The 24,253-nt window shown below is 32.2% G+C and overlaps 1 protein-coding gene across 1 annotated transcript; it reads left to right on the top strand.

The window, feature by feature from the left end:
• Positions 1-370: 370 nt before the first annotated feature.
• LOC143232449 (tubulin beta-2 chain-like) lies at positions 371-23,958 on the top strand. Its single transcript, XM_076467913.1, has 8 exons — positions 371-629; positions 8,916-9,024; positions 9,276-9,386; positions 10,398-10,642; positions 12,426-12,779; positions 18,214-18,353; positions 22,226-22,368; positions 23,612-23,958. The coding sequence occupies exons 1-8, from the start codon at positions 573-575 to the stop codon at positions 23,842-23,844; spliced, it is 1,392 nt and encodes a 463-aa protein (XP_076324028.1). The 5' UTR covers positions 371-572; the 3' UTR covers positions 23,845-23,958.
• The last annotated feature ends 295 nt before the right edge of the window (positions 23,959-24,253 follow it).

Here is a 24,253-nt window from a genome sequence, read left to right as displayed (position 1 = left end):
ATCAATTTATTTTAGAATCTGTTGATAATTAAGCAAAATAAATATATTTTGCAATGCGTGTGAAATCAAACACGTAATCACATTTTGATATACTGCTGCCATCTATTATATAGTTTGAAAATATTTATCAAGTACATATTTTCTCACGAAAAATTATCACTATTTTTAAATGTTTCTTCCTCGATGTTTTCAGTAGCGATCATTGTTAGTTAGTGTCATTAGCTTTAAACGCTTTATAAAACATACTTGTTGTTTTATGTTTATTTTACTAACCTAACTTTTGTGTATATGTGATTATCACAAGTTTGTTGTTTTTTTTTACACTTGTTTTCTTATCACCAACGATAATTGTGACGTGATAGTTAAATATTCCAGTCAAATTCTCTATTGATACGTGCATAGTATACGTCTATCCTTCTACAGTGACATTTATAAACTAACTACCTAAACTTCATACGTTTGTGCGGAAAGTTTGTGAACATTTCTCACGGTCAATTACAATATTATAGCCACTTTTCTAATTTAGCTTATGATTTGAAAATATTAGCTTTAACTTCACTACGGGCATTATTATGAGGGAAATAATTCATGTTCAAGCCGGTCAATGCGGCAATCAGATCGGTTCAAAGGTAAGATTTTTTTCTTTGTCGTTACTCTTCTCACGCCTACACAAAATGACTCTATTCGCTAAGAAAGGAATATCTGCAGATAAATACCAAGCGAACTTTGGCAGATAAATATATTAAAGTAATTTTATTAAGGATAGAATAGTACTGGCACTTTTTGTTATCGAACAAATAAGGAAATTTCCAGCTTATTTAGTTGTAATTAGCGCAATAGAATGGTTTATGGATTAAGATATTTCTTAATGTTTCGTATTTATTTTAGGTTTTAAAAGTCAAAAATTAAGTTCTTCAAGAGAAAGAAGTTCCGAAAGTTTCACAATATGTATATATACACACACATACGCGCGCGCGTGTATATATAAGTTTCTCGTTCTTTATTAAAAGATAAAAGCAAATGCATTTACCATATACATACACCCAGTTCTGACAAATTCTGCATTTCAAAAATGTAATTTGAAAGGTTATCATAGTAGAATAAAAAGGAGTAATTACTTTAAAAAGTCATAAATCACTGTTTGGTTCAATCCTTTTTGTCTTTTCTCTATAGCGATGGCTTCTTTCCTTGATTGAAGCAAACTCGTGTTTCGATTAAAAGGCAAAAGCGTTTCTTCTAAGTTGTATTTTTAAAGAAAAGAAATGTAAACTCATTTTGTTTTGCTACTAATAATTAGTAAATAACGATAATATGGTTTATTAATTAAGCGGAAAAATATGTTTCGCTATTAACAGATTTAAATAAAGACAAATTAGATACATATAATGCACAGAAGGAATTCGTAAGTGATTCGGTTTTCCTTTGCAAGGCCTCACAGCGGTACAACTACGGACTTATAACTTTAAAAACTGGTATTTCATCCACACCTGTAGTGGGCAGAGCGTAAATAGTCCACTGTGTACCACTGTGCTCAACTACGAGCGAACAAATCCTTTGCAATATTTAGCCCCTTTTACAGACGATGTCAAAATTTTAATAGAATTCTCAAACGTGTTTTTTTTTGTTAGAAAGAAAGTGGGCAACATTGAACTAGAAACCAATTCACAGCTGGTTATTTTGCGATTGGACAGGAAGAATAATTATTGACTTTTACTTAATATTTTAAAACTGGTTGTGTTATTTTTCTTATTGTTCAATAATTAGCTAATATTTTTTCAGAATATTAATTTCAGTTACAATACTACCAAACTTGCTTAATTAGAAATCTGTAACTAATTACGCTACGGTCTCTTACTAATTCCTCTCTTTCATTATCATCCTCATTATAAGAAAATAATCATTTGTTATTCACTTCAATAAGTTTTGGTTACAACAAATGTTAGTCAAATAGCCTAAATGCTAACAATCTTATCACTTTAAAGTTTAAATTCACCGTGGCAAGAAAACCAACAACAACTTGCCTTTTTTTTTTTCACGAAAGTCGTGACAGTGCAACTTATCTAAAACGTGATGAAACTTGTAAAATGGACTGCAACTGCCTGTTGTGGAGACACGAGTGTAGAGGACGACCTGAAGACGAAAGGCGGAAGACTTTCGATACGTAACAGGCAGTTGCTGTCCATTCTACAAAGTTTCATCATGAATACTCTGCCTAAACAATCTGTCAAAGAATATCTAAAACGTAGTTTTTATTATCCACTGTAATCAGCCTTTCAATTTCACACAGATATTCCTGCTTATAACAAAATATAAAGCCCAGGAGCTAAGAATTTGACGGTTTTAGAGGCAGATAATTTGTATAGTAAGAGAGTGGTTTGCTAATTGTGAAGATTGGTCTAATTCTATGGTTTATTCAGGTAATAAGTGTTATTTTTAGCTACTTTCATGAAAAGAATCTGAATTCAAAAGGTTGTGGCAGTATCATTTTGGAAATTACAGGAAAATTATGTTTCAAGTACATTCATTTAATTTTGACTTGATTTTCTCGAGGTTAGTACTTGTTTTGAGACAGACGAATGTGGTTGTTGAGCACTTAGGTCAGTTAGACAGTGCTATGCTTAGCTAAAATAGTGAATTAACTATTTTTTCAGTCGATAACTGTGGTCTTTTCTGACTATCTTCTATGACTCTATATGAATACTTTGTAGGATCACATCGCTTTTTACTTGAAGAGAAAAAGTTTGCCATTCGTGAGTGTTTCACTGTAATCGTACTTGGCATTTAATCAACCCGTGTTTCTTGATTCAATATGACTACAGTTCGTTCTTCAGTTAATAGGCAAAAATATATAGAACTGCTTAGACTTTGAAACCAGAAAACACTGCTTGCTAACTAAATAATCTTAGCAATAACGAAGACAGTGGTAAATATTTGAAATTTGTCCCAGCCATGCTGTTTAAGCCTGTTTGTTGATAATAACGAACTTTGTATTATTTTTTCGACTACGGTAAAATGTTTTTATCACAAGAAGATAAACACCGTTCATTCCCTTAGTTCGTTTATTTATTTCTGTGAAAATGTGAAGTTATCTATAATCATCCGAATTAACTTATCTAATTTATATGAAAGCACACACGTACACATATAATAAACATATCTATACTCACTAGAGTTTGATAAGATAACAAAATAAACATTAAGTTGTCCAGAAATAAATGTAGTTTTTGAACTGCGGAGTTTGGAAAAGTATAAACGAATGTTGTAACACATGCTTTAATCAAGGTAAACACCAATTGTTTCAACTCACTTTTGCCAACGTGTAACGATGCTGTTTATGTCTCTGCTGTAGAAGTCAGAGTTTTTATGGTCAATGAACTCCTTGAAAGCTTCTTCTGCAGCTGCCTGGTTTTGAAAGTCTTTATTGTTCATAAAGTTGGCAAAGTGCTTGAAAAAATGAAAATATGTAGGGGAAAGGTTTGGGGAGTAAGGTGGATGAGACAGAACCTCGACTCCCAATTTGTTCAATTTTTGGAGCGTCAACCTTGACAGGTCTCATAACGCCGATCTTGTTGATCTTCAGTCAGTTCATGTAGGACTCACTTATCTATTTGTTGATAATGTCTTAGGGATTGCGAAACTTATTCCGAGTGGAGTTGACACAGCAAACAATTAAGGCACCTTGTAAGCGACAAACGTTGGTTTAAATACGATAAATTACTCAATATTCAGCTTCTAAAGATCATCGTGATAGTTCCGACATTTATTTCTGGACAACCTAGTAATATTTCTTTACACTTCGTAAAATGAAAAGTGATATGCGATCCCTCAGAAAGCGATAATAACTACAACGTTTCTTGATGTGGTTTATTTTTTCTTCTTGAACTTCATGAACAGTTGTTTTGTATCTTGAAATATTTAAGCAATGGGATTCCAATACGAAAAATATTACAAAAATGATAATTCGCAGTTAAAATATATCGAAATATTTCACAATTACCATCAGTGTCTCCAGTTCTAAAACTGAGAAGTAAACTCACTTATAAAAAGGTAGTCAACCATAAAAAGGTCACTAATGGAAACCAGTTATTTGTGTTTTTAGATGAAAAAAACTGAGATTACTTGTTAACCCTATAATTACTGACTTACTTACGTAACATATACAACCATTGGTATTTACATATTGTATCATGTTCACTTTTTTTGCCTGTCGAAACATTCAACAATCTGAAATATGGACAGTTTTTGTAGCACCCCGCTAGTACAGCGGTATGTCTACGGATTTACAACGCTAAAATCAGCAGTTCGAGTACCCGTTGGGGGGGCTCAGCATAGAGCCCGATGTGGCTTTGCTTTAAGAAAACACCCTACGGGCGACAAAAATAAGTGCATATAATACATACTACTGATTACTTTCTCAGTGGGCTACAAGCACTAATAGTAAAATTATTGTTTGTAACATACATATATTCTCAAAAAATATGATGAATCCATAACATATGTTTAAAAATCCAATAGTCCATAAGGACTTCCTGGTAATTTCTGAATTAACAAATATTTACAAATTAATTGCATATGATATAATCTTGAGATTATCCAACACATAACTAAATGCTTAATACATGATATATAGGTTTGTTTGTTTGGAAATTTCGCACAAAGCTACTCGAGGGCTATCTGTGCTAGCCGTCCCTAATTTAGCAGTGTAAGACTAGAGGGAAGGTAGCTAGGCCAACTCTTGTACTCAAACGAATAGTGGGATTGACCGTCACATTATACACCCCACGGCTGGGAAGCATACGACGCGGGCTTGAAAATACGTCAACTGATATGAAATACTTGAAAATACACATAGTATGTTCATATTATTCTTTCATGTGGCACAATTACATTAAGTTTAATAGTTTATAAAAGTTATGAAAACCAAATTTGTTTAAGTTGAGATTTTTATAATTTTATTCCTAAAATAAAGTTTCGTCACAACCGAAATTTAAGTATTGTTGAGAGAGTTGTGTTTTTCAAAACTAAATTGCAGGATAAGCTAGTGTAAAGCAACATTATATATGCGATCTGTGACAAGATAATATCATCCCATTCCGTAGCACTAACTACCTCATTAATATTCCTTATTCAAAAAACATTCCGGACCCTTGATTCATCAGGTAAACCCAAGAAGCCCTACATTGGCATAGCTTTCAAAATCTTTGTTACAAGTATGTCAAGTTTATCGTTAGTTATGTACGCTGAGTTCCTCATTTTACACAATATTTTTACAAATTTTATCTTATTCAACTTAACGTTCGTTTCATCCCAGATACCAATACTTCTTTCCAGTGGCATAGCGGTATGTCTTTGTACTTAAACGCTGAAAACTGGGTTTAAATACCTGTGGTGGACATAGCACAGATAGCCCTTTGTGTATCTTTGTGCTTAACTAGAAATAAACAAATAAACACATCCTCTCAGCAAGTTCTTTCATGTCTAACATATTTTGGAAACACCTTACAGCTTCGTACTGATGGTATCATGTGGATAGTTTTGTTGGCATGAATGTTAAGCAATATCATTGAATAATTGCTATTACATACTGAATGAAATAGTAACAATTATGTTCTCACTATCCCCATACTTGTATATGTATATATACATATATTTCAGCATAAAAATTGAGTCGTCTATAGGTGATAGAAAATATGTTTTGAGAACATTATTTTGAATGTTTTATGAATATAAGATACGTTCAAATTTGTTGGTGTTACATATGTTTTTCGTACTTTAATTTCAGTGTTTTGACTTTCTCAGCTAATAAAATTGGTGGAGGTCTATTCACTGATCGAAGAAGTTACAGAAACAAACACTCTTCTACGTTTGTTTAAATGTATATTGTGTTATTTGAAAAAATAAAATAAAAAATTGAGATACCATAAAAGTACGTACGAGAACAGCTGCTAAGACTGTTGTGCAACTTCACAGGACCAAAACATTTTTTTTTCTATGCATTTTCTACGGATGGAAATTTCATCAACTGATAATTTTTTAGCTGTTACATCTCCCTTCTAAGGAAATTTGAAACTATGTTTTTAATCTCACATTTATAAAGAAAGAAAGAAAAACAAAAAGCGGGCGTATACATGATTGACATATTAAAGAATTTGTACGCGAGTAATTATATTACCATGAAAGAATTTCTTATCAATATCCAGCAACACAAGTGTTTCTTCGACCATATATTGAACCTAATATGGCCCGATTTCAGTGTTGATTGAAATGAAGAAAAATTGCTCTCCTTGCTCGAATTAAATAGGATATTTTATTTTACCTACTACACTGAACGACAAATAAGTAGTTTTTGAATAAAACTCAAGTGATTAAGGATAACTTGCTGGCGTTGATTTGAAAAATGTAATCAGAATCTGTCCATCGCCTCCAGATTTTGAGTTTTTGCAACATCTTAATATTATACCAGCACTATGTGAAATACTATAATATCAACTGAGTACAATAGCTCTATACTGTAAAATTAAGTTTACTTGAACAGTTCAGTGGGTAAGTGACATGTATTTTTGATACTTTCAAACACTGAGTGTGTTGTATTGTTGAAAATTCCAAATATATTGATCATAGATGCTATTTCTTCTCTATATAATTACAGTTAATTGCATAACTTTTGCTTCATTTCTACGCTCACCTTCTCTGCCTGAGAGTCACAAAACCCTCACTTTTTCAGTTCGCTGGAACATTCAAGAAGCCCAGGGGCGGAATCAGACACCTTTTTTCTCAGTTGCTTCTCATTCACTCAATTGGTCACTTTGCCTCGCTCCGAGCACAGACAAAACAAAGTCTGGTATTCTTCTTCACATCATAACCACGACATAAGCAAACTCTTTAAAAACGTGTTTTTAATATTTTAAACTCCAGTTCTGTGAATAGAAATTATTTTACAATTTTTTTAGAAATTTGCTTGAAACGCTGGCTGCCTCCAGTTTAAGCAAAGTCCAAAAGTGCAAAGGTCACCCACAGTTCCTGTAACATTTTTGGAACATATATTACATTGCACAAAAGCAACACATTACACACGAAGTGAAGATAGCTTAATACTACTACTTTAGGTTTACAATTGGGAAGCAATAAAAACATTGGATTTTACATGTTTGTTGTACAGTTTACACATCAGGTGTGACACAGTAACTGAATATGAAGAGAACAAATATGCCATTTGTAGTTCCCATGACGTGATGTTAATCCAAAAAATCATCTAACCGACTGTTATTTTTGTATAACTAATATTTCTGGATATTCAAACTAAACTAAACAAAAATTTAAATATACAGATAATGCATCTGTAATGAAACCAGTACCTCACGGGGATGAACTTCAAGTGCCACATCTACCAGCAAATTGGGAAGCAGGAAAGTTATCCTGCGAAGAAAACAATGAATCACCCGCATCTTATACTTTTATTTATGTGGCAACTAAACATAAACTGACTCACCTGATCACACAAGAAAAGCTAAATGATCTAATTCGTGACTTATCTCTACCATTCGAAACTTCTCGACTCTCGTTTATAGCAACGTAGCTTATTAGTTACAGGAAAAATAGTTTCTGTTTGACTAATAAAGTAGTGATCAAAGTCGTGCTTCTCACTGCTACATGCAAGACACTTTGTGTTTGTCCACAAATGTTGATGCACTAATGAAAGTATTAAGTAATGAACATCATCCTCAGTAATGGAAACTCTATATCGACTCATCTAAAATTAATCTGAACGATGTACTTTTGTACAATGAAAACACTAAGCCATCAACCGCTGTTGCTAAAGCTGTGGATATCAAAGAAACTTACCAAAGCATGCAGATTACACTTGAGGGCATCAAGTGGATTACCATAGGTGGAACGTATGTGGTATCTAAAATTCACTGTGCTCCTGCTGTATCTGCAGAGTATACCAAACATCCCTTGGACAGTTAAAATGATAAAATATCATTTTAAAAGAAGGAATAACCAGTGAGAGATCATTGCATAGCAAGGAAATAGAATATACAGTGTCAAATTTTAGTAAATCCTCAAAATATGTTTTTGCCCCACTTCATATTAAACTTGGAACAAAACAATAATTTTGTAAAATGGGATGAACAAAGATGGTAATGGTGTCAGATATCTTTCTGACAAGTTTCTAAAACAACAGTGATACAGAAATGAATGGAGTCTTTATTGGGCCACAGGTTCAAGAAGTGCTTCCTGAAAATCATTCAAAATGGTTGTTAAAATTTCTTGGAAATTAGAGGGATGAAAACTATGCTGTGATGAATAGTGATATGCTCGATAACCACAGTAAAATGGGGTCTAATATGTCACTAAAGATGCACTTCTTATACTCCTATTTAGACTTCTCTTTCAAATGATTTATGTGCAATGAGCGACGAGCATGGTGAGCACTTCCATCAAGATATTTCTACAATGGAACCGTGATATCAAAGACAATGGAATCCTGCGATAACGGGAGATTACTGATGGTTCTCACAGCGTGAAACTGAAAACATATACAAAAGGCGCAAGAAGTGAAACAGCCATTTTCTAAAAAAGAAATAGCAACATGATAAAAGTTTTGAACATAACCTGAATGTATTTTCAATATATATTCTTATTATACTGATTGCATTTCTATTATGTATTATTTTTAAACATTCTTAAATTTAATTTTCAATGAATAAATAAAGCTCTTATAGAAAGTTATTTTCACAATATGTAAGAATATTACGAAGTAATCTACCATAACTCGAAAACTAGGGGTGTAAGTAATTTTCAATATGATTTTAGAACAAACATCGTCAAATTACTTTCAAGTAGCAAACCTTTATTTTGTTTCCCGGCGTTATTCGATCTATATGTCTTTTCCACTCTTCCATTACTTATAGTTCTGGGCAGTAATTTCTGACGAGCATGGTATTGATCCAACAGGATCATTTAAGGGAAATTCGGATCTTCAGCTGGAAAGAGTTGATGTTTATTACAATGAAGCTTCAGGTAGGATTTTCCTAATAAACAATAATTAAAAACTGAGAATTTGTTTTCGCATTATATTATACATCTTTATTAATATTATTTGCATTTAATCTTTGGGGAGGGATAAAAATAAATCTAAGTGGCTTATTGTCAACAGCACACATGTTTGTTCTGAAATTGTAACCTATATAAGAAACAACGCTTCAACTAAAATGTAATGATACATAACTCCATTGTTTCTTAATAGAAAATAATTTGTAATATTTGTTCAGGTGGAAAGTATGTTCCCAGGGCTATTCTGGTGGATCTAGAGCCGGGAACTATGGACTCGGTACGGTCTGGCCCATTCGGACAGCTATTCAGACCTGATAATTACATTTTTGGTAAGTTTTGGAAAGTTTATTTCAAATGTATTTTAATTCCTCTCGATATAAGCAATGAATGCTCTATAAAGAAATGTTTATCAGCTAAACGCTCAACATACACAACAAATTGTGAACTGTTATTAAGTTTTATTTTAACGCTATCTTTATGAAACATTTCAAATAACATGAATATAAATATAAGCACCAACTGCAGAGGTGTTTCAAATTAAATGCTGATGCATAAAACAAGAAAAAAATCCATCATTTATAAATTTCTACGTCCATTAATTGTTTAAATATTTATGATAAGCTAAGTGACTATCTTATTTACAAGCATAATTCATATGGCGTTAAGAAGGGATGTATCTCTCTAGTGCTTCCAGTAACAAGGAATGTTCCCTTAAATTTGAACAGCAGTAGATTGAGATATGGGATATTTTTTGTTGTTATTTTTGTTGTGTTGTTTTGCATTTATCTTTCGTTCCCTTCAGTTTTGAAGCCAAAGCTATCCTCGTCTTATCCTTTCAAGTAAGATAATTTTTCCGTTTAAATAGGTTTACAAACTGGACAACTTTAGTTTGCATGCACACGTCTACAAGTTAGACTTAACTAACACTTCCTATAATCTGTTCTCTAAGAATTAATATTTTATATACGTTTTTTTGTGTTTTCAGATAATAATCTATCTTATTTTTAATTCGGCCGCTGTGTATTTCAGCGATTTTTACAGTTGTTATTGAGTATCTCTTTCATTTGAAACTGACCACTATTTACTTATCTATGTGATCATAATTAGAAGTATAGATATTACATACTACTATTATCTTCACTGCATAACGAATAACGTCAATAATTATAAAACATTTGTTTGTTTGGAATTGAACACAAAGCTACACACTGGGCTATCTGTGCTCTGCCCATCACGGATATCGAAATCCTTTTTTTTTTTTTTTCTTAGCAATGTAAGTTCATAGACATAACACTGTGCTATTGGGAGGTACCTTTATTAACTGACCACTTTGTCTGCAGGTCAAAGTGGAGCGGGAAATAACTGGGCTAAAGGACATTACACTGAAGGTGCTGAATTAGTAGATATAGTGATGGACGTTCTAAGAAAGGAAGCTGAAAGTTCTGATTGTCTACAGGGCTTTCAGCTCACTCATTCACTAGGTGGCGGCACCGGTTCTGGAATGGGCACTCTTCTTATTTCTAAAGTACGAGAGGAATATCCAGACCGCATAATGGCCTCTTTCTCTGTGTTTCCTTCCCCAAAGGTAAGCAGCTTCAAAAAGTAGTTCTGAGATCACTACACACAAAAAAAATAAGAAAGTAATTTTGTAATAAAAAGTAAAACACTCCAGATGTTTAAGAGGTTTACAAGACCACGTTGATCGATTTATCTTTTTAAAGAAAGGTAAATTGTTATCTTGCTAATATGATGTGAGATATTTTTCTAGTCTGTGCGTGATATAATACCAGTTAATAGAAACTGCGTACTTTAAAACTCGTTTCATTTGTTTTTACTACTCCAGCCTACTAAGAAAACTTTTCTTGTTTCGTTACATAACTAATATTTATTAATAAGTTTGAATTGTAATGTTTCAAAGAAGGCAAAAATCAGAACATCGTCAAGTAATTTTTTTAAATTGACTCTGCCAAAATTATTTATTTTTTGGGACAAACTTAAATAAATGTTGAATACTTAAGCATGTGCGAGTTATTTTTACACCTTCCACGATGATTGTACCTCCCTCTAATTACGTATTTTTTTTTAAATTTGAAAGCGTGTTGCAACAGTGATCACGTTTACGAGACTACAAACAAAATTATAATTGTGCGTGCGTCTCTAACCTTTTATTTAATTCACGGATCTGTGAAGCCTGGTAATAGTTCGAGTTCCAGCAATTTTAATTCCAAAGCTTAATACCTTTATTAGCGATCCAGGTTTAAATAAATAAGCCTCAAGGTCGTATTCCTTGTTGCATTGTTCACTGATTTTTACACCAAAGTCAGATGCGAAGATGCAATAATATGAATAATAATAAATACATCATCTCAAGTGACGTAGGTATCCATGGTTCATCTCACATTCCAGAAAAGTATTCACCTCAAATATCCATGTGTATTGAATATTATGTTCCATGAATAACAATTTAAGTTAAATTTTTAAATAACTTTATTTAAGTAGTAATCACAATACAATGTAATGTTTAGATATGTCATTAATAAGTCACTAAAACGCCTAGTTGTATTAAAACAGCCTCAGTAATTTCCGATTATTATTAGGCGTATTAAATCAGCCTCAGTAATATCCTATTATTACTAAGTGCATTAAATAAGCCTTAATAATCTCTTGTTATTACTAGGTATATTAAAACAGCTTCAGGAAGCTCCTGTTATTAGTAGGTGTATTAAAGCAGTTTCTGTAATCTCATGTTAGCACTAGGTGTATTAAAGCAGCTTCAGTAATCTCCTGTTATTACCAAGTGTATTGAAGCAGCCTCAGTAATCTCCTGTTATTATTAGGTGCATCAAAGCAGCTTAAATATTTCCTAAAAGACTTCTAGCTGTATTGAAGCAGTTTTAATAATATCCTCAAACTCCTATCTGTATTAAAACAGTTTCTTTATTAAGTAGTTTTATAAATGATTACTGAATGGAATTCATATTCTTTTTTCTTAAACATTTGACTGTTTCACTTAATTAAAATGAATCATTCGAAAATGCAAAAACAGATATAATTACTTTTCGTCATAATTGGTCGTTTCCTTATGAACGTCCTGATAATGTCTTATTGTGGTTGTACAAACATATAATTTACTAAATACTCCTACACATAAACAGATGATGGAAATGGAGAGTCGTCTACCAATAAAATATTTACAAAGACAGTACGAAATACGTGGATATTTCATATTCAATTTTTTAGGAATATTAGCAATACATATTGATGATACTGATCTAAACATTGGCACTTACCATGATAATAACAAACATAAGTCATTGTGATATGTGTCAACAACTGTGTCAAGTTAATAAAAATCATATTTTATGTAGGTGTCTGAGACAGTTGTGGAACCCTACAATGCAACATTGTCTGTGCATCAGTTGGTAGAAAACACTGACCAAACTTTCTGCATCGACAACGAAGCTCTATACGACATTTGCTTTCGCACTCTCAAACTAAAAACGCCCTCATACGGTGACTTGAACCATCTTGTGTCTGCTTCGATGTCCGGAGTGACAACATGTCTTCGGTTCCCCGGCCAGTTGAATGCTGACCTCCGTAAACTCGCTGTCAATATGGTTCCATTCCCCCGTCTTCATTTCTTTATGCCGGGGTTTGCTCCACTTACCTCTAGAGGGAGCCAGCAGTACCGTGCTGTCACGGTGCCGGAGCTAACACAACAGGTATAAATTACTGGTCTTTTCTTTTTTTAATTAACATTTATTGTCTTGTTTGTGGCATTTTAAAGTTATTACTCACTGTAAGGAACAACTTTAATTTTCATGTTCATATGAAGAGTTGGTGGTTTAGTTGTTTACTATATCATATTTTACTTGAAGCATTATTAAGTTATTTATGATATTGTGGTTTTATTACTTTTCTCCACTCACTATGATGTCCACATAAATAATCTAATTCATCTGTGTTTATATGTACAGGAAGTCTTATCATGTCACAAACTTTCTTTCTTTTAGAATGGTGTAATCTGTAGATGCGAATAAATGTAAGAAACATGATTAAGTAATAACTTATTCATATAAATCTTAACAAGTTTATGTGGATATAAAGAACGTGTAGGCTTCTTTTTCTCGCAAGAAAAACATATAATCTAGGAGCATGTGCACATTTTCAAGTTGATTTAGAAGTTATGAAGTCCTAAAGGAAGTATAGTTATATTGTACATTCTAGCGTTGCAGGGAGCAAATATATTTATATGAACAATTGATGTCCGAAACCAAGAATGAAAAATTGTGAGACAAATAAATCACTTTTATATTCCAGCGACACCTAGAATTTGTGGCTGTCTACCGTTATAAATATTCTATAAATATTTTAATGATAATGTCGAAACTAATCAGCTAAAAATAAATGTCACACTTCAGTTATTTAAAAATCCAAAAGTATGTAATATTTTCTCCGATGTCTTGTTTCCTTTACTTCACTGAATATATTAGTATTTTGAGCAGTTATATATATATATCCCTTTTTCTTTATATGTTAAATATTTGTACTTTTTTCTTTCCAATTTAACAACAGCCGGATGATGACGTAATATTATTTCATTAGCAACCAGTTTTTTTATTGATTTGTAACGTTGGTATTCCGTTTCACTAAACTACAGAAAGGTTTGATTTGTGCACGTGTCCAGAAGACATTCACAGGAAAACATTTTAACATATCTGTTAAAAACTTGAATACAGTTCCTTAACGTTATATTAAAATTTTATAGCAAAAAGTATAAAAGGTGCAGCTACTACACCGTATGATATAAATGTACATGTATGTTGATTGCACTGAGTAACCTTGAAATGAAAACATTATCTTGTTGCATATTTAAAAGAATATTTCATTAAAAAAACTGGACTCCAGATAGAAATTATTTATGATTTTTCTGACATTTTGAAATTGACAAAAAACAAACAGTCCAACTTTATTTGATCGTGACCACTAATTAGCTCAGTTCTGGCTCGGCATGGCCAAGTGTGTTAAGGCGTTCGACTAGTAATCCGAGGGTCGCAGGTTCAAATTCTGGTCGCATCAAACATGCTCACCTTGCAATAAGAATATTGCACTTGTAAGAAATGGTTAAGTAACAATACTGTGAGCCTCTTTGACTCGTTTGTTCTATTTTACTTCTCACTTATTAATTTGAGATGTTTGCTTTTCTGTTCGAGTTTCAACTTGCGTGTCTTCAAGAACACACGATTTCCTTCAATCTTTACTGTACTGAAACTCAGCTTAGTGATGAATTTGCTCTTACTTTAAGAAAATATATAAAGACAAAGAAGAGGGTGTGAGTGAACAAAGCCGAAACAATACCAGTTATAATATTAGTGCTAAGCTTACTACATTGGAACTCCAATGGTTTACTTGTTGGATTTCATGCAAAGTTACACAAAGAACTTTCAGAAGTAGCAGTCCTTATTTTTAAAGCGATAAACTAAGGGAAAGTAGCTAGTCAATATCACATAGCACTAACTAGTCGGCTACTCCTCTCAGACTCAATAGTGGGATTTAACTGCGACTCTTATAACACATTCTTTTATTCCTTTTGCTGTAATGAGACAGAATAACGGAATTTCTACTCCATTGTCCGGATCGATAAATATTGGATTGTACTTCGATTATCGAGGGTTAGTTTGAGGCTACGAATGTCATAAGTTTGTGACAACATGACAACAGCTATTGATGTACATTTTCAAGTAATAATCTTTTAATATTTTGCATCTGATACTGAATGTGCTTGTAATTGACATTTTACTGTAGTTAATCTAACCTATATAAAAGCGAGTGTGTATAACGTGATACACACGTGATTTCTCGAAATAGGAGGAATCATAAAAATCAAAATGCATTTATACAGATAGAACATATCAGTTACCGTCTGCGTCTTACGATTTTAGTGACGGGAAGCCGTAAGGGAGGTGGAGGAAAGTGGAAACCTTATAAGTGTAGTGAGTGTTGGTATAATAAGCGTAAAGACACACTGCAGGATCACCTAGCCTAAATCCAAGCGTATAAAACTTATCATTAAAGTAAAAACATCGATTCAATTTTAAATTAAAATTGTTTCTCAATTAAGCTATGTTCTGTCATATCAGGTCCATCATGACCAAGTAGTTAGGGTGCTTGACTTGTAATCTGAGGGTCGCAGGTTCGATTCCCCATCACACCAAACATGTTCGCTCTTTCAGACGCGGAAACAATACATTGTGGTGATGGGTGGTGATGATTAGGTGCTTTCTCTCTAATCTTACACTAATAAGTTAGGGACGGTTAGCGCAAATATCCGCTTTGAGTGAAATTAAAAAATAAACACAAACACGCAAATTTTTATATCATCAAAGGTTTTGCTGACTGGAGACTCTAATTTAAGAACCCAACGAATATTTTTGTCATTTATACATTTCATTTTATATCTTCAGTACGTTGACTAACAACAATATTAAGTTACATTTTTATTGCTATCTCACACATTTTGTGAAAGCTATTGTTAAAACGCATTGGCTTTTCTATATATTAAAAGTTATTAATCTAACCATTTTTTACTAATAATTATGGTATGAATATTCCACGAATTCGTTTCAAGAATGATCTTAATTTTGATTGGTTCACAAAGGAATGTATCTCGTCTTACTGTCTCTTTCTTGATCAAGCTTGATTTCGTAAATTTCTTTGAGTTAGCTATACTATACTATAGGGTGGGAGTGGTAGAATTTTACCTGTCATTTGAGATTGGCTATAGGTTAGTAATTTAATCGACATTACAAATTCATTTCTGTAATATCACGAATTTCATCTTATTTAACTAATGTTTGACCCATTCCTAAACCAATACCTTTTTAATGAAGTACCAACTCGTCTCGTCTTACTTTTTGAATTTGTTTCTTTATAGATAGAGCAAAACTAAGAGATGTCTATAAAATCATATAATGTATAAAATAAAAACATAAAATATAGTCGTAAAAATAAACGTATTCTCGCTTCAACTTTTGAGCTGTTCTTTCAAAAAGAGCATTCCATATTTATTATCTATATATTGGGGCAGGAATGCTAACTTCAAGAGGTAAGTTTTATTTTACTTACCACCAAATGGTAATATCTTATTTTCCTTATTTTTTATTTTATTTTCATTTTCGTTTTATATTTTATTTATTTATCTTTCATCATTTTATGTTTATCTTTTTTATTATTATTTCAACTTGAGAGAGCAGTTATCTTTTCACAGCTCTCCGCAGGCAGTGAAGGGTGATACAAATTTGGGACGTTGTGGGGTTGAGCACCCACATCTTGCTCTCCTAATTTCTAAATTTCTAATCTTCTTATGTGAGACTAGAGAATTGGAGGTTAAGACTGATAGACGGTGTATCCTCACCGCAATGTAGATCCTACTTCTTCAGTCACCTCAATAACCTAGGATACATTTTATAATATCACGTTATAACTTGTATCCAAGGATCTTTTTGAAAAATATGCAGCGTATTTTGGTTAATTTTAATATATTTTGTTTATGGCTTTAAAAACTCATGATTTGGTTTACTTATTTGGCTTCATTTGGATGCAACTATTTAATTTTGCTAAAATATATATTTATACGTATATTTAATTGACAACGTTTTATCAATATATTTCCAGATCTTTCATCAGCATCTTTAGTTATGTAAGTCTAAGTCTAGAATGTTTTCCTTCGCAACAGGACTATACGTACACATATAGTCGACATTTCGAATTTTATATACTGGATCCTAGTTCATGTCCCGTTGACCCATAATTGCGCTCCTACATTGACGACATAGGTGAATTAAAAGAGTAACAGTCATATCCCACTATTCGGTCAGATAAAAATAGACCGAGAATTGACAGTGGATGGTGTTGACTAGCTAGTCTACATTTGGCTTTAGAAATAGACGGTGCAGATAACACTTGTGTAGCTCTGAGTGAATATTCCACACAAATAAACAATTATTTAGAATTGCATAATACTATTATAGCGTATTATAATACTATTATAATTGTATTATAAATTATTATACAATTGTTATGTTTTGAGAGTATGTTGCTTGAACTTAGTTAACGTGGTCTACCTGTAATTAGTGATTCATGAATATTAATCTATTTAATCTATAATAATAAAATGGCATTCTGTGGCTTTGTGTATCTGTTTGACCGCTATTATTCCAAGAGAAAATAACCTAGAAACCTGAAAGTTTGTACCTATACTAAATGGACCCTGAGGGTGTGCACCTGTGCTATTATTACTTATCTTATCCACGTGCGTACATGCATGCGCATCTTTTCAGTAAGGCAAGCTAGCAAAAATACCGCATAGAAAAGAAGTGGTTCCTTATACAATAAATATAAATCACAGACAGACAGAAAAGCACTTGCGTACATGCGCACGTGCGTGTTCGTGAGTGTGATCGTTATAGCTCTAAGAGAAAAGAATCTAGAAACCTGAAATTTTGCACCCATACTGAGTAGACCCTGTGATTTTGCACCTTGCTATTATAAGCTATTCACGTGCGTATGCGGATCTTTTTATGCGAAAAATTACATAGAAAAGGAACGTGCACGTTCGCGCGCATTTTTTTAATGAGCTAAGCTAGCGAAACATCAGATAGAAAAAAGTGGTTCCTTATATTACAAATAAAAACTATGGACAGACGCGTGTGTGTATGTGACAGCCATAACTCAAAGAGGAAAGAAAGCAGAAACATGAAATTTTGCACTCAAACAAAGTGCTCCTTAAGCATGTGCACCCAGGTATTATTTCGAATATTTTTACTGAGACAATTAGCGAAAAACCACATAGGAAAATAAAGTTGTTCCTTATATTACAATTACAAATATAAATTAATGACAGACACACACGTTTAAAATCAAGCATAACGTGACGTGACTCACAAGGACTTTTATATAGGTTAATTAATTAACGTGACGTATAGCGGCATATATAATTGTCTATAATATAGTCATATCAAATATATCAACCTAATAATCTGACCAAAGCCGGGTACTTTTGCTAGTTATGAATAAAATGTTCACTTCTTGTAAGTATTACATTTATTATATTTCAAAGAAAATATCCAAATACTCACATTTTAAATATTTCTTCAGATGTTTGACGCTAAGAATATGATGGCAGCTTGTGACCCTCGACATGGACGGTACCTGACAGTTGCCACAATCTTTAGGGGAAGAATTAGTATGAAACAAGTAGACGAGCAACTTCTTTCCATCCAAAACAAAAACAGCAGGTTCGGTAACCTTAGTATCAATGAACACAATAATTTGTTAGTTTTACATGTTCTACCCTTTGTAATAGTTTAAAACATACGTTGTTATTCCGAGATGTATAGTATACATACTGTTGATTTGCAGCATATGTTATTAATACTGATTTGCGGCATATGTTATTAATACTGATTTGCGGCATATGTTATTAATCCATTTAGTTCAATATATTTATTACGGTTGTGTATCTAACAAAGTTATATTCATCCTGTGTTGCAAGATACGATAGTAATTTAAATATTCAAATATATCAAGATTATAAAACAGCCAAATTAGTTAGTATAAAATAGTATAGACTTGCAGACTTTACTTAATGGAAACTCGAAGTACAAACATTAAACTAAACACGTAATTTAATGCTACAAAGATCAAATGTTTTAGTGAAATATTTAGATATATTTTTAAACAAGTCTCACAGTACCAAGTTTACTTTTAGACACAAAAAACATATGTGGTATTGTATGATTACTTATATCTCACTTACTACTTCTCATGTAAATTTCAGGTTTGAGAAACATTGCCTGAACATTTTACAGCTCATTACTTAAAAAGTATTAAGTAACATAAACATCTGAGTGTTTATTTACAAAAATTGTGAAGAATGATGTAATATTTATTATTCTTTTAAATAATTACAATTGATTGATTTCATTACAAACACATTGCCCCTCGCTAATACAGCTGTATATCTGCGGATTTACAACGCTAAAATCAGAAAAGAAAATGAAAAAAATTAACATGACGAAAACTAGCTAACACTCAAGTGGTACAGAAAAGAAAAGCCCGACTCCAATCACAGACAATACTATTATGGTTTATAGTAAATATTCATCAGCAAGTTTAGTGAGAGTTAGACTACAAAACCTCGTTGAATGGTCCGTAATGTCGAGAGCCACTTTTGGGCCCATTGTTGAAGATTGTTTTGGTTTTTTCCAATTTCGCCCAAAGTTACACAAACGCTATCTGCGCTAGCCGTCCCTAATTTATCAGTTTAAGACTAGGGGTGAGGCAACTAATTATCACCACCTATTGTTAACTCTTGGGATAATTTTTTTACCAACGAAGAGTGTGATTGATCGTATATTATAACGCCCCCACGGCTGAAAGGACAAACATGTTTAGTGTGACGAGGATTCGGACCCGTGACCTTCAGACTGTCGAGCCCCCATTGTTGAAGATTTCCAAACAACCTGGCAAATCAAAATTTTCCTGCCTGAGAAAATTTTTTCTTGTTATTTTGTGCTTATGTTTTACAGTCATAAAAAATTTGTATGAGTGCAATCACAACGGCAGAATGACCTGTAAAAAAATCGTCCTTCTTACTTTGCAATAAAGCAACTATTGTAGTTGTATAAGATGCTGTGAAAAGTTATCTTTCTTATTATGTAATTTCATGTTTTAGTTGCAGTGAATTCTGCAGAAACTGATCCCAGTTTGGAATCTGGTTGGAATCCCAATCTGGTTGGAAATAAAAAACAGGTTGATTGAGAAAGGACAAAAATATTAAAACTAAAGAAAAACAATATATATTTGAGAACTTTAAACTCTACTATGATGGGAGACTTACAGAATATAGAGGATCAAAAATGTTTGTCAAAAGGAGAATTAGGAAATCGAGAAAAATATACGAAAAAACGTTTATTAAAATGCAAATAACCGATAATAGGGATTTATTAAAATATATTAAAGGTAAAAAAATATTAGGATGGGAGTAAGCTCTTTGAGGGATGATAGAGAACAGTACATATCAGATGACCATGAGATGGCTGAATTATTAAATGTCACTTTTTATTCAGTTTTTACTTATGAAAATATGAGCGATATTTTTCGTCTTGAACACTTGACAGATGTAAATGAGATTAAACAAATTCATCTCATTCATCATGAGTTTATTAAGAAAAAAAGGTAGTTTAAAGAACGATAAAACTCTGGGTCACATCATATTTCTCCAATGATTTTGAAGGAAGCAGAGAATTGAATATGTTAGTAACTTGCTACTATTTTTTGTAAATTTTTCAGAAGTGAGCAGGTGTTAGAAGATCGGAAGTTAACTAATGTTATTCCCTTTTTCAGAGGACATGATAAAGATTGTACAGTAATTATAAGCTTATGAATTTTACAAGAGTGTTTGAAAGTCTGATTAAAATGCTTTACAAACTCATTTAACAAATATTACACTTTTATTACCTTATTAACATTTTTCACATTATTTGGAGAAATTACTGCTTATGTAGATGAGAGTAAGGGTGTGGATTTTATGTGTTTAGATTTTTAGATATCACTTGGCAAGTTGACAAATAGAAGGTTTGTTTTGGTGTTAATATTAAGTTGGTTTATTGGCTGGAAAGACGGCTCGCTGGAAGGAAACAGAGGGTTATTATAAATAGAGCTCAGTCACATTGAATTAATGTCATAAGTTGGATACACATAAAGCTTGTATCCCGCTTGGACAGCGGTAATTTTACGGATTTACAACGCTAAAATCAACGGTTCGATTCCCCTCGGTGAACACAGCAGATAGCCCAATGTGGCTTTGCTATAAGAAAACACAAACACATTTCAAGGTTCGGTGTTAGGACTTTTTCTCTTTTTGGTTTATATCAACGAAATAGTTGAAAAAATGATCAATACATTATTCAAGTTTGTTGATGATATTAAGGTTTTGGATATTTATGCATGAGAATGCTATTTTCGAAAGGACTTCAAATATTTGGTGAGTTGGGCGAATAAATAGCAGATATCTTCAGTTCTAATAAATGCAAGACATTGCATGGGACATTATGATTTGAATTGCGAGTATAATTTTGATGTGAAGATAGGACCTTAGGTTAAATCTGCAGAAATATTAAAAACAAGTCTAATTACGTAATAATTTTATTGTATAGGTCACAGGTTAGACTGCATTTGGAATATTGTATTTTAGTCTTGGTTATCATATTTAAGAAGAATATAACTTCATGGAAAAAGGTTCATCAGAGGGCTACTAGAGTGATTTCTGGAATGGAAAAGTTATTGTCAAATGAGGACAGTTTAAGACCTCTGAAATTATTTTCTCTTAGCAAAAGAAGAATTAAACTGTGTTTCAGGCTGTTAAGGAAATTAATATTATTCATACGTATTTTTTCCGTACTTAATTATGAAAACGGTAAGACTAAGTGACTCAATGTGTTTTCGCAGAGTAAAAGTTTTTTCGACTAAGAAAGCTTTATTTTGGAAGCAGGGAAGTTGGTTATTGAAACAGGATCTTTTCGGAAGTTGTGGATGCAGTTAATTTAAGGGCTGGCTTTAAATATTTTATTTTTATAGTTAAATTTAGTGAAAGGCGACGGCTCTGATTGACCAACATGTCCCTTATCCTGGAATTATATATATATATATATATGGATGTTTTAGTTCGTGCATATAGCCCATAAAAGTGAACCTTTCTATTTCGTAATCAATCATATATTTTTGTTGTAAAAAAAGTAAAAAAACTATCTTTATTTTTGTGATTAATAAAATATTTTAATCGTTTAATATTATTAACAAATAAGTAGCGAAACTTTGTTTCTTATTGAAATTAAAAATTGCTTTAAAATTGTTAACGAAAATTATAGGTTATTTCAAGAGATTTAGAATTGTTCGAACCTACTGCACAAACTTGATAAACATGTGCAACTAGTAAAAATGTTCTTTACTCTGAAATAGAATTTAATAGCGTTAGTGCTGCTTTATTATTAATTGAATTCTTTGGAAAGCTCTAAATTACGTGAAAACAAGAGTAATTGTAAAGGATAACAAATAACGTCATCTTCTCGTCAGAGGCAATCTAATCGTTTATTGCTAATTTCCAAAGCTACTTCGTTGAGTGGATTCCGAACAACGTCAAGTCTGCTGTCTGTGATATACCACCTCGTGGACTCAAGATGTCAGCCACTTTCATTGGTAATTCCACAGCTATACAGGAGATTTTCAAGAGAATGTCAGAGCAGTTCACCGGTAACTTTTTCATGTGTTTTATAACTTTAATTAATCAAAGTATTTTTGTAATTATTTTCCATAAATAATAGTGACTCTATTTAGTTATTTACAAGCTGTGACAGTTTCAGAACTAGATAGAGGACGCTGTAATAAACAAACAGGTTTTTTTCCATAACTTTTAATTAGTCTTTAGAGGAATTATTCATCATAGATTCAACAAAATCTGGCGAATGCATGATATAGTGTCTGTGGTTCAAATAACGAATTATAAACATAGCAGCACAACCAAATATATTTCTTGAAGTGTAGTAAATAAGCTTCAAGTTGATAAATATATACACGATTGACACATTTCAAAACAAAGTTATTTGGACTATATAAACTGAGTAAATACAGTTTAGAAATTTGATATTTTCCAGTTCTGTTTTTTTTCTGTCAATGTAATAACTTACTAAAACTTAATGTGAAAGCAACTTATGAAAATATGCAGCTAATTCAGTTTTACATGTAATATTATGGTTAAATGTATATATATATTATATCTTAAACTCGGCACAAATATAACTGTTTAAGCTGTTCTATGAGTTTTTTGTTTTCTTTTTTATGGAAAAAAATTACATTAAAAAGAAAAAAGTGAGAAAAATATGTAATTCGAATTGTTTCCTATCGTTTCGAATCCAACTATTCATATCTTAAGTTTCTTGTTTCTCCAAAACAATTAACGATGTTATGTCTTACTATCTGTACGTTATATCAACTACTCTGAACAAAATTGTATCCGGATTAAATGCATGATTTAAAAACATAAAAAATGAAACAGAATCGACTTCTAGTACCATTAACTTGTTTCTATCTAGGACTTTAAAAACAGCAACACTTGTTTACATCAGAAATTTTTTTCTTTCTATCGAACTCTTAACGGGACCGGTTGTTTAACAAAAAAACAAACTTTTAACTAATTTTTTAGGTGATAGTATTATCAAAAAGTTAAAAAACTCCGTTTTCGTCACTTTCTCCGTACTCAGGTCTTTAGAGTGCCAATACGTTAACATTTTTGTTTGCAAATTTTCAATGTTTATTGAAATTTTTCGTATATTAAAGATATTTTATAGTCTTTCAAAAGCGAGTGCAAATGACATTTATAATTTTCTATTACTTCCTGTTCTAACGCGATTAATTTCTTATGTAGTATTTTAAACTTTTGTCATATTTTATATAATTTTAAACATTATATTAAATATTTATTTTACATCTTCCTTAGCCATGTTCCGTCGCAGGGCTTTCTTGCACTGGTACACTGGAGAGGGGATGGATGAGATGGAGTTTACTGAAGCTGAATCCAACATGAACGACCTAGTGTCTGAATATCAACAGTACCAGGAAGCCACTGTTGATGATGAATCCGACTTTGAGAATGACGAAGACGATTTAATTGGCAATCCGGCATGTTGTGTGCCACCTCCACCTTTGAATCCAAAAGTCTATGTCAGTTAAAGATGGCAACATTTTGTGTAAGCCTGTCGTTTTTTGAACATCAAAAAATGTTTCAGTAATTGGTCACTAGGGGAAAAATGGTTCTAAAACAATAAGAATAAATGTAAGCCATTATTTATGTTTTTGGTGTTACAATCTGTAATCATGTATTTAGTGTCAACTGTAGCAGGCTGAGTATTAAGAGTTCGTCTATTTTAGAAATAAAAACAAACACTATCTTTTAGGAAATAATTTTATACTGAAAAATATCTACAGAAGATCCACGAATAAATATACTACGTTTTGATATTTCTAGTAATGTTGATTGCACATATCATGAAACTAAACCCAGTAAATAATTTAGCAAACTTGAGTGTCAATACAAAAAAGCTACATATTTTCACATTAAATTTCAAGAACTGAGTACCAA

This window comes from Tachypleus tridentatus, chromosome 11 (assembly GCF_004210375.1).
Source record: "Tachypleus tridentatus isolate NWPU-2018 chromosome 11, ASM421037v1, whole genome shotgun sequence".
In the NCBI taxonomy this organism is placed as follows: domain Eukaryota; kingdom Metazoa; phylum Arthropoda; class Merostomata; order Xiphosura; family Limulidae; genus Tachypleus; species Tachypleus tridentatus.
The sequence above is the reverse complement of the archived record's forward strand: the minus strand, read 5'-3'. Positions and strand labels throughout refer to the sequence as shown.

Coding starts and splice junctions, on each gene's coding strand:
- LOC143232449 (XM_076467913.1), top strand. CDS start 573: ATGAGGGAAATAATTCATGTTCAAGCCGGTCAATGCGGCAATCAGATC. Junction 10,643..12,425: donor CTGTGTTTCCTTCCCCAAAG/GTAAGCAGCTTC, acceptor TATTTTATGTAG/GTGTCTGAGACAGTTGTGGA. Junction 22,369..23,611: donor AATGTCAGAGCAGTTCACCG/GTAACTTTTTCA, acceptor CATCTTCCTTAG/CCATGTTCCGTCGCAGGGCT.